The sequence below is a fragment of the Centruroides sculpturatus genome, unplaced genomic scaffold (genome assembly GCF_000671375.1).
Source record: "Centruroides sculpturatus isolate CEXI.00-Female unplaced genomic scaffold, Cexi_2.0 scaffold1196, whole genome shotgun sequence".
NCBI lineage: Eukaryota > Metazoa > Arthropoda > Arachnida > Scorpiones > Buthidae > Centruroides > Centruroides sculpturatus.
The window spans coordinates 83,453-96,027 of NW_019385325.1; the positions used below are offsets into that span (position 1 = coordinate 83,453).

General features: G+C 28.0%; 1 protein-coding gene across 1 annotated transcript in view; it reads right to left on the reverse strand.

Annotated features, from left to right (window-relative positions):
• The window catches only part of LOC111637666 (sushi, von Willebrand factor type A, EGF and pentraxin domain-containing protein 1-like), a 127,866-nt gene that overhangs the window by 66,127 nt on the left and 49,164 nt on the right, over positions 1-12,575 (reverse strand). Inside the window, exons 6-8 of the mRNA XM_023383217.1 lie at positions 12,289-12,430; positions 8,759-8,910; positions 5,283-5,468 (exon numbers count right to left, since the gene is read on the reverse strand). Of these exons, the coding sequence (XP_023238985.1) occupies positions 5,283-5,468; positions 8,759-8,910; positions 12,289-12,430 (480 nt within the window). The remainder of the gene's footprint in view (positions 1-5,282; positions 5,469-8,758; positions 8,911-12,288; positions 12,431-12,575) is intronic.

A 12,575-nucleotide genomic window follows, 5' to 3' on the forward strand; every position in this document is an offset into this window, starting at 1 on the left:
GTTATTGGAATACATTAAAATAGTAAGTAATCTTAATAATATTATAAACAATAATCAAGGAAAAATTATATATGAATCATTGAAAAGTTTTGTGTAACAGAAGGTGGAATTTGTCATTCAATCTCAATTGAAAAATTTTGTAAAAATTGTACTGATAATAGTGGTACATTTTTCACAAAAACCTTTTAAAGAGTGGTAGGTTCATGATTAAAATCTTTAAATTATTTTAAACTTTTAAGTTAGTATATTTCTTAACCTTTATTAGGTTTTTTTTAATCCTTTGAAGAATAAAAAAAAATTAATTCCATGCCTTGGAGAAATTTGTTTAACTTGATGGTTAAACATTTTACATTTTACTGTTTTGTTTTTTATCACAATATAAGAATATTGTGATAAAAAACAGTAAAATGTAAGAAAATTTTCTATAAGATCAAATATGAAAATTGATTATAATTATTTGTAAATAAGTTAAATTTACATATTAATTTAGCTTTAACAATAATACCATGGAAAACCATTCTGTTAGTATTACGGGATATGGCTAGTATGTTTGTATAATATATGTTAAAAAGTTTTTATGATTATTGTTATTTAAATATTGTATTTTTCATGTTATAAAAGTTGTTTTATATATTTTAGCTTTTATATATTATGCCAAAAAAATTTACCTTTGTACCCACTTAAAAGGAATGAAAAATGTTTGAAATACATTTGGGAGTAATAAAAAGAAAAAACAACCTAAAAGTTTTGTCTTCCTTCCCTACTATAATTGTAATAAGTCAGGATTAAAAAAAGACCCAAGTAGGCAAAGAATACTTTAAAATGAAGAAGCAATATATAAAAAATGAGTGTAAAATGTGCACATTATTTTAAGGCTTGAAGGCACTCTGTTAACACATGATGGAGATTAAACACGATGTTATTGATATGATTTGTTTTTCATATTTATGGTTTTGAGTTGAAAGGTTTGCTGGACTAATCAGTCTTGGGATTTTTACACTGTCCCATAGGATTTTAGAGTTGTTACCCAGGCAGCTTTGAGAGGCCAGCTTTGTTGTGAATCTTCCTCTTTCCATGTTTTTNGTAATTCTTTTTTCTAAACCAATAAAAAATTGAATATTTGCCTATTTACAATCATATTTATAACTGAATTTTGTTATTTATTGATATTATACAATTAAAAATTCAATAACATGGTTTTGAGTTGAAAGGTTTGCTGGACTAATCAGTCTTGGGATTTTTACACTGTCCCATAGGATTTTACAGTTGTTACCCAGGCAGCTTTGAGAGGCCAGCTTTGTTGTGAATCTTCCTCTTTCCATGTTTTTTTTTTTATGTTTGAAGAGTTTCCACTTCAAAATTTGGGCTGTGGCACAAATTACTGGAAAACTTTGCTGTCATTTATTATAAAAATCTTATATACCTCTGATAGTTCTAGTTTGTTCCATGAGTCTGTGCTCAAGATTATTTTTATAGATGGCAAATTAGTTATCACCAGACAAATTGTGAGGTATCTTGTCTGGCAGAACAGAGAATATGTTGTAGCCCCTAGGTACTGGAAAGTGACCTTGAGAATTTGAGACCTCTTGATCAGATGGTGTGTGAAAAGGAAAGAATGTGCATTGTACTAGACTGTACACTTTGTTCAATACTCTGTTTTTATACCTAGTGGTTATCAGAGAGTTTAATGCTTTCTAATTCTTGTTGCAAAAGTTGGTCATTGAAAGAGAAAAGAAAAGCTTTTATGAGGGTTGTATGGCCACCAACAGATAGGGTTTATATGGAAAAAATGCTACTGGTGATAACATAAGAGGTAATGTCAGTTTGTGGTAAACATTAAATATGAATCCTGGTGGTTTCCTTGTTATGCAAAGATCCAGCTAATTTATAATACCATTAACATCCTTTCCTAGAATGAAATCAACATAAGATTTTCAAGAGGTTTCAAGATATTAATGTAAAATTAAGAGATTTTAAAGATAATTGTAAAATTAATTCTACAATATATTCTCTACTCTGCCTGACAAGATAACTCACTATTTGTCTGGTGATAACTAATCTGCCATTGCTAAAAAAGAATCTTGAGCACAGATGGGGATCCATGGAACAAACTAGTGCTAGAGGAGATAAACAAGATTTTTTATAATAAATGAAAGTAGTTTTCCATTATATTGTGCCATAGTCCATATTCTAAAGTGGAAACTCTCCAAACATAAAAAGAACATGGAAGAGGAAGATTCACAACAAAGCTGCAACTGCAAAATCCTATAAGACAATGTAAAAATACCAAGACTGAGTAGTCCAGTAAAACTCTTCCAACTCAAAACCATAAATATACAAATATCCAATTCCATCAATCAACCCATGTTTAATCTCCATCATATGTTAACAGAGTGCCTTCAAGCCTTATAATGTTATATTGTAGTCGTAAGCACGTGGTGAGTGTTGATTTTCACAAAGAGACAGGTAGTAAAACAAATAAAATGTGCTTTTATTTTTCTTGTGTAAACTTCTACAAGAAAGGTTCTTGTGGATTCTGACCTCCTGATTCCTTATTTCCAAAAAGGGAAAAAAACAACACCTGTTCCAATCCACAGTCGAACAAGAAGTTTCGCGATACAAAGAGGTACTTATGTTCTAACTTAAACTTACTTATTCTAATAAGAAGAAAAAAAAGGATAGATTATGAGAGAGACAGAAATATATTTTCAAGAAGGAACGAGTACCAGAGTTGTTGATCGAGGTGGCGGTGGTTGGATGACGTCGTCTTGGAATTTCCTTTGGGGACGAATTGTATGTGAGAATCGATGAATAAATGTCTTTGATCTTTAGCCTACCAATGTCCTTAATAATGATACTTCTTTCTTCTGAACCTTTTGTGACCTTTTTTTTTTTTTTTCAGTCGAAGCAACAACAACAACCTGGAGACCTCTCTCAGACGTGTCTTCCCTCTTCTAGGTCCAAAGAAAAAAGTGATCCTCTAGTCTCTCACTTGCCCTCTGGGCTATTTCTTTTCCTTGTCCCCTAACTAGGTCACCCACCACCCACACTTGGAAGAAAGTTCCATGAAGTATAGACAAAGGAACACAGAACAAAGAAAGAAGGAAAAATAGAAAAACATATATACATATAAAAATATAACAAAATACATTGGTATACCACCACAATATACACTCTACTATTCAAATATTTATACATTGATCCTCGTTCATGCCATTTCCCTTCAAGTTTTTGTTGGTATAAGGATATTGCACAAATAGAATGTTTCAAAAATTAAAGCTCAAACATATATTCTCTAAGCATTTCTGTTCTTGTTGTTTGAAGTTGTACTGAAGAAAACCACTTGCATTGGGCAAAAGTATTCTTAAGAAATATATTTGTTTGTATTTCTCTCAAGAAGAAATAAAATTTGCTTAATGTTGCTGTCACCTTTGGTTAGTTCATGTTCATCACAATGTGCAGGTTCCAACTTTGTTTACATCAAACATATAATTTATCATAATATAAAAATGAGCATTCATATCTTTAGTTGAAGATATTAAAGATTAGAATTCAATTTTGTAAGCTGTAAATTTTATAAAGTATTGAAATTTGATTTGTGTCAAATAATTTTATATTAATAGAGTCAAAAAGTGGCAGTAATTCTTTTTTCTAAACCAATAAAAAATTGAATATTTGCCTATTTACAATCATATTTATAACTGAATTTTGTTATTTATTGATATTATACAATTAAAAATTCAATAACTAGACTAATCACTATTTTTTATAGGTTTAGAAAAAAAGATGAACTGTATCAATTTTTCATTCTATTAATATAAAATTATTTGACATAAAATCAAATTTCAGTAGTTTGTAAAATGTAAAAATATAAAAAAATCTGAATTTAACAAAACAAATGGATAAAATCCAAAACTATTGAAATAGATTTTTTTTTTATAAATGCTGTTTAGAAATTAATCAATCTCTTTGAATAAAGCATTTATGGATATTTTAATCAACTGTTAAATATTAAACTGTTTTTAAAACAATTTAAGTTATTGAAAATAAATAAATTAATAAACGCTAAATATTAATTCAGGCAAGACATACTGTTCGAGGCATCTGACTCACAATTCACAAAGTGTCCTGAGCTAAATATTAATTAATTTTATATAGTAATTTTTGAATTTATAATTAAAAAAATTACCATTACAAATCAAAAAAAGGTACTTTATTTAACTAAACTGTCAAGTAATGCAATAAAAATTTATATTATATAGAAAATCAAATTACTAATATAAAAATTTAATCATAAATAAGCATGTATTGATGCAATTCTATGAAGCATATGACTAAGTATTCATAACATAGTAAAGAAAATATTTTTCAGGAACTTTATGTTACTCAAAAATACTTAGTTTAAAAAAGGTGGGTTTATCATATTCTTCAATTCATCCTGAAGAATCTGGTTTCATTAAGTTTGAAATTTTTCAAAACAGCTTGAAGATCAAATGAAAAAGAAATCATGTATTTATTTCTGGTAAAATACAAAGCCACAAATTCATATTACATAGAAGAGCTTTTCATCAATAGTTTTCTTTGAATGATTTTTTTTAATCAATATAACTTCATATAAATGGAAGATATTGCTAAAGAAAAGTTAAGCCCGAAAAGAAACAGACAAATTACAGAAACTATATAGAGTATTAACAAGAAGATAAAGCAAAGCAAAACAAACTAGTGAGGTAGCAAAAAGTATTATTCAGTCTCATAAATGTTGAGATATCTAAGAGTGAATAATTAGAATAAAAGAATTACATAATGAAATATATTACAAAATTCTACTGTTCCAAGGAAAACTGCTCTATCTTCAAATAATTGAAAATCAAGGGCACAAATTGTACACTTGATTTTCAATTTTTAACCATTCAATCCATTCAAATCCATTAATATGAAAGATTAATCATACAGTGATTAATCTTTCATATTAATCAAAAATTAACATTTTTGATAAGTCTACTGAACTTATCAAACTACTGAATTTTTCACAAGTATAATAAAATCACTAAAAATTATTTCCAAAAACTTCCTCTAAAATGCCTTTTTAAAAAATTAATAATTTTGTTAACATTATAATAATTTATTCTGCTGAATCATTAAAATGAGTAAATTCAATAATGAACAAATTATATTTGAATAGCTTGTGTATGAATTCTTATTCAAAATACAATTATTTTTTCAATTATTCAAAATATTTACAATAATTATTTAAATTATTTACAATCATTTAAAATATTTACTTTCACAGTTTGGAATAGATGAATTCCAATAAACAAGTTTTTTGTTTCCATCACATGATACTGCTGGTTCTCCTACCAATGCATATCCATCTTCACAAACAAAATTACAGATGCTTCCCCAATATCCTTTATTTGTGCAATGAATCATTCCATTCTTTGGATTCTGTATTTTGGGACATTTCAATGCTAAAATTAAATATTTTTATTTCAAATTTACAATAGTATACGTGTATGCTTAAAAATATGAAAATATTATATTAAAACTACCATATAATTAGAATATCACAAACTCTTTATAGATTAGAGTTCCTTTACATAACACACCTGTCTGTATTTTAGAACCCTTGTTTAACTCCAATAAGTCCTTTTTGTAGAAAACAGACTAACATTTTCAAAGAATTAATTATAATTTAAACAATTTATTAAATAATTTAGAAATAATAATATCTCTAATAGCAAATTACTTAGAATTAATTATTAAAAATAGCAGATTTATAGTCCAAGTATTTAAGGTGATCATTTGGCTATATATATAAACGACCCAATGCCCATTGGGTCGTTTAATATACTTATAGATTATTAGATTATTTCGTACTTCTAACCCTTCTACTGTATTATAATATTTGATTTATATAACTACAAACGTTACTTACATAACGGTTTTGCTCACACCAAGTGACCAATCTAAATTGTGTACAGTAGAGGAATAAAGAACTTTAAAAATGTGTTAGATTGGTCTCTTGGTGTGATAAACCCTTATGTAAGTTAACCTTTGTAGTTATATAAATCAAATACTACGATATAACAAATATAATGAAAACCATATAAAGAGTTTGATTATTTTAGCCTACCATTGTAATGTTTATCATGATACTTGGATGGTACAAAATGGCACAATTTCATTGGTCAAGTAGACACCAATTGAAAATATAACAACTTCAAAAATTTAAGATATTGTATTCTTTTCTAATTTTCTAGTATTCTTTTCTAATTTTCTATTCAGATGCCACCATACTGGTGGGTCCAATAGGAAGAAGGGATTGGTGCAGACGGAGGTTGAAGTTAATTTGACCAAAAGCAGTATTTATTCTCCTCCTAAGAAAGAGGATGGTCAACGACTACTAATTAATATGGGTCTACTATTAATATTTGAAATGTGATCTGTGTTGAATAGGTTGTAATGGCCCTGCATGTGATCAAAGTTGCTAAGCTTAATGCCGAAAGACATTAAGCTTAGCAACTTTGATCACATGATATAAGGCTTGTTTAAATAAAAAAATCTTGTAAAAATGTGAGAATAATTGCTTTTGTGTGATCCCATAAAAAAACTGGTGAAACAAAGTTGAAAAAGTAAAGCCTAGCAAAAACCTCTACATAAAAGAAACTTTTCAAAAGTTTCCTTTATGTAGATATTTTTGCTGGGCTTTAGTATGCTTATTCTAAGTATGCTTATACTGCTTATCTCCAGTATGTTTAAGTTTCCTTTATTTAGCACACTTAGCATAAGCATACTGAAAGCAGATTTGACAGTAAGACTCAACATATTATTCACATGTTGAGTCTTATTGTGTGTGTAAAGTGCACATTTCACAGACTACAACTACAAAAAATTTTGAATAAAGCAATGTTGCCATGATAATAAATAGGAAAAATAAACATCAGCACAGAAAAAGACTGAGCTCTGCTTTGTGCCTTAAAATTGTTGCATGTATGTTAATGTTAATGAATGTTAATGTACAGTACAGTTAATGTACAATACATACAACACTGAATACCAATTTCCCAATTTCCTGGTAGTTAAATATGTCCTCATAAATATTGCATTTATAGAAAAATTATTAGAATTGGTTTGGTTTATTTGGTTACAGCAATGCATCACATGAGCTATCTGCCAAAAGGATGCATATAGAAAGACTTTAAGTAAAGTTGGCCCCAATTTAAGTGTTACTAATACAAAGAAAACCCAGAAAGCACCACGTGGCCAATCTGTTGACCATTTGGGAATCCACTATTGATTACCGGTGTTCAGTGGTTTTATCCACTCAGTTACTGGAAGGTAAAAATTGTAGACCTATAAATTCCCACTGTCATCCATCCATCTCTGTCCTTCCTTAATCTTGAGAACAGAGTTAGATAGATGAAAGTTGAAACCAAAACGGAAATCATAAGAGAAAGAGAACTAGATTAACTATATATGAACTTCTGATTTGTACTGCAAATCATGTTACTTCAATTCAAAAATTTTCCCCAGAACGGAGTTAGATACATAACTGGCACAACTCTATTGCTAATGAAAAAAGTATGATGTAAAGGGGCAAAACACTACTACACTCCATGCAGGCAAATGCTATGTGCTATCTGTCGCAGTAATGACGTAATGGCACATCTATGTGCTATTTCATTGTTGCAGTAATTCGGTGAATATAATATATATATTTTTAAATTATANAAAGCTGGATCCAAAGTAAAAACACGCCAATTTAGGTTAAACGTTAAAGGTAATTTCTTTTATTCTTTTTCTTATTTTTTATTAAATTTGTGAAAAAGATATACATATTAAATACATAATGAAACATAGGAAAACAGTATAGCATTACATTATTATACATTCTTGCGTTGAAATCTACCCATACATATATATATCACTAACTGACATGAAATGTTTGAGGGAAAGAAAAAAAAAATGAAATTGTGCAGTAGACAAAAGACATTGAATATGTTTTTAGAAAAATTCAGTTTAAAAAAAATAAATGTTTAATAAGGCATTAAAATGTAATCCGTGATGCTTTGTAGAACGTTGTCAGATCTGATCAGCTGATTTTAAGAACCATCTTTGTTAATTAATCTGCATCAATGTCCTAATTTAATCAAATTGTTCTTTCAAACACCATAACCGTGTATTTCTATTAATAGGACTTATTATACTGGTGTATAGAATTATAGCAACACAGTCACACAGATTAAAATTGGTTTATTTATGATTAGCAGGTAATCATAAATAAACCAATTTTAATCTGTGTGACTGTGTTGCTATAATTCTATACACCAGTATAATAAGTCCTATTAATAGAAATACACGGTTATGGTGTTTGAAAGAACAATTTGATTAAATTAGGACATTGATGCAGATTAATTAACAAAGATGGTTCTTAAAATCAGCTGATCAGATCTGACAACGTTCTACAAAGCATCACGGATTACATTTTAATGCCTTATTAAACATTTATTTTTTTTAAACTGAATTTTTCTAAAAACATATTCAATGTCTTTTGTCTACTGCACAATTTCATTTTTTTTTTTCTTTCCCTCAAACATTTCATGTCAGTTAGTGATATATATATGTATGGGTAGATTTCAACGCAAGAATGTATAATAATGTAATGCTATACTGTTTTCCTATGTTTCATTATGTATTTAATATGTATATCTTTTTCACAAATTTAATAAAAAATAAGAAAAAGAATAAAAGAAATTACCTTTAACGTTTAACCTAAATTGGCATGTTTTTACTTTGGATCCAGCTTTAAGAATATGAAACTGCATCATATAAGCACCTTCTTTAACTGAACTTCCGGGTTTAGGACCTATGCCCAGTAACACATCCATTTTACCAGGTGTTTTTGTAATTCTAAAGAATTTATATATACATATATCAATGATAAATAATACCAGCATAATAACAACAGTAACTAAAATTTAAATTTAAAAATATTCAACTGTGTAATTAATTTAATTCTTTAATATGTATAATATATTTTTTATAAAGTAAAATGTCTTAGTAAATTAAAATTTTCATGTTCTTTTACACTGTAAACTTAATTAATTTAGTCTATCTATCTTCAGAAGTACTATAAAAAATTAACAATAAAAAAATAAGACACTAAATTGAATAAGAAATTTTTACTTATTACTTAATAAAATTTCAAAATATTTCTAAAAAAAAAAAATAATTTCTTATTAAGCCATATTCTGAACAATTGTGTTATTATTATTATTAAGAGTTCATATCTTTTTAGATTATATTTATATATTGATAAGGTGACCAATAGTCCTCCTTTAGGGAGAACAGTCCTTCGTTTTTAAGTTCTGTCCTCCCTCGAAAAGTGTCCTCTACATGTCCTCCTTTTCAATATTTGAAGACTAATCTGCAAATCTCCATATTCGATCGATGCCAAGCCGATCCGTTGTATGTGACGTGTTTTATTTAACGTGATGATTCATCAAGTATTGGTACAGTGTGGCAAGATGTGATTATAAGACGCATGCACTCCACACAAAAGATTTTGAGAAAGCATGCTGCGTGGAAGTAGCTTTGTTTACTTCTTACTGAAATATTACATGGCACATATAAATGCAGTAGATATTATTATAGTGTATTATTGTTGCAATGAATAAAATGTTTCTTTTATTACAATATTTTTTCCTTCAATTTATTTGTGTCCTCCTTTTCATTGTAAAATAGTTGGTCACCTTAATATTGATCAATATATTTTATCCCTTAACTGTGAGCTATTGAATCATTTTCTGTTACTGGTTGATGTCTCAATCCTGTTCCTATAAAAGATGCAAGAATCTTTTATGTATTTTCCTAAAAACAAAAATAAAAAATCTAAAAGTACGATATCAGACTTACTTTGCATCTTAAAATCATCTGCTTTCAGTTTGTATCTTGTCCAGAAAAATATTTTACATATTAAATCTATTATTATAAAATATTATAAAAATACAGCTTTACTGGAATATCAGAATTAAATATATGGCTTCCAAAGTGCCTTTAAGTTCCAAATCATCTTCAGGGATGTAATATTCTTCAAAAAGTGAAGTAAATTTACATTGAACTGATGATAACTTTCAAAATATTTACCATTACTTTTTTGTGAATGCATTATACATTATTCAGGTAGACCTAACAACTTAAATAAAACAGTCTTCCAGCAATAAAATTATGAATAATTAAGATTAATAGTTTTTAAATATAAAAGTAAGTATATATTTTTTGGAAAATTGAAGTTCTATTAAATAGGAGTAATTATTTATTGTGACATCATCATAATGCCAGGCTGCAATTTTTCATCACAATGCATTTAAGTTTAGTAATATCTTGCCTCTGTACATCATACTTTTCCTGTTAACAATGAAGTCATGCCAGTCACGTATCTAACTCCATTCAGGAGAAAATCTTTTAATCAAAATAACATGACTTCCTGCCCAAAGCAGAAGTTCATATATAATTAATTGGAGCCTCCTGGCCATAAGCTTTCCATATCTGGTCTCGACATTCATCTATCTAACACTGTTTTTGAAATTAAGGAAGGGCAGACAAACAGACACACAATAGAGGAAATTTATAGGTCTGCAAAGTTTTCAAATTGCAGCCTAATTAATTTAAGTTTTAGCTCAATTTATAAAATTTGCTGGTTGGTAATTTTTATATTATTAAAATTGAAGAAAATCTTAAAAGTAATTTAATTATTCTATAACAAAATCATTAAAAATTCTACAAAGAATCCAAAAGTTTTTTCTATTACAGTGGTACCTCAGGATATGAAATTAATCCATTCCGAAACTGAGATCGTATCATGAAAATGTCATAAGGTGAATCATTTTTCCCCATACGATTACATGTAAAACCAAATAATTAGTTCCAACACAAAAAACACACTCAAATTAAAGCTAAGTAGTACATTAAAAAAAATAACTATAGTAAGGAAAACACTGAAAAATGCATTTTGTAGTTGTAAATGTATAAATAACCATAATAGAATAATAATTGATTAAAAAAAATGTAGTTTTATTTGCACTTTACCTTTGAGGATAGACGACGGTGGAGGTGTAAACTGGTGGCGGAAGTGAGGGAGAAGGGAAATGATACTAAAACTTAACTTACATAACATAATGTAACAATAACTTAAAAATAACTTAGAAAAGATAAAAAATTTAGTGTTGTTTTATATATATATTTTTTAAATTTTTATTCACTGCTTTTTGCTTTCTTTCCTTCACTTTCACCAGCACTTTCACTGGATAGAGGTCGCTTGGTAAAATATCTATCCAAAGAGGTTTGGCTTTGCCTACTTTTTAAAATGTTTCTAAAATGACTTAGGCAAATGTCATTACTCCTAGCAGCAATACGGCCAGTGTGAACCTTGTCGGGATGTTTCTTTTCAATAAAATCAGTCACTTTCTCATAATACCTCAAGATTTCCTTTATCAAGCAAGATTCTTCCAAGACGAAGCAAACACACAGACTGAGACCAGTGAACAGAAGTGAATAAAAAATGGCGCTGTGAACTAATGTAACGTGGTGTGGTGAGTTTTTGTTCGTATTGTGGAGCAAAAATATGTTCGAATTTCATGTTGTATCCTGAAAATTTTGTATGCTGGGGCATTCATATCCTGAGGTACCACTATATTTGTTAACAAACTCAGAGAAGTTTGCTTATTATCAGTTATTGAAGTTGAAAATGGCTTGAAAAGAGCCAAAAACTTTTTCTATGAATTGAAGAATTGCTTCCCTTAAGAGGTGATTGTTAAAATTTTATTTGATAATATTGGAACTAACCAAGCTTAGTAGATTATAAGATTATTATTCTTCATTATATCTAATTTAATTGTTCAATAATCTTTTATTTAAATCATATGACTTTTTCCATCTACTTTCAAGAAATCCCAATTTAAAATATTTGTTCCATGAGAATAAACATTTGGAGATAAAGTAGTCAGAAAATTTACATTAAATTGTAATATTACTACAATACACTAGCATTTTACAGTACTGTATTCCATATTTAGCTGGAATGTAGAAATTTTATTAAAGTTTTTGTTAGGTTTTAGTTATTTTATTATGAGAAAAACATAATAAACTAAAAAGCATTTTCATGTCAAGTATAGATTTGCTTAAATCATGGCTGTACAAAATATTTTATAAATATTTTATTAAAGAAAATATATTCAAAATAAATACAGTAAATATTTAAAATAAATAAAAATAATAATCACCATTTACCGAGAACATGCCTTAACTGGAGGTACAGTTACAGTAGCACAACTTTTTCCTTTCTCAATTATTAGTATTTGATCACTTGGACATCTAATACAATTAGGTGGGTACTCTATCTTTGGAGAGTTTGGAAAAAATCTTGGCACTGCTATAAAATTTACATTAATTAATTAGTATAATTATTTTAAATCAATCTTGAAATAACATAAAATCAATTTTTATAGATTAAGGAAATTTAAATATACAAATGATACAAAGCAATGAAAATTACTACCTATTTATGAAATTAAGAA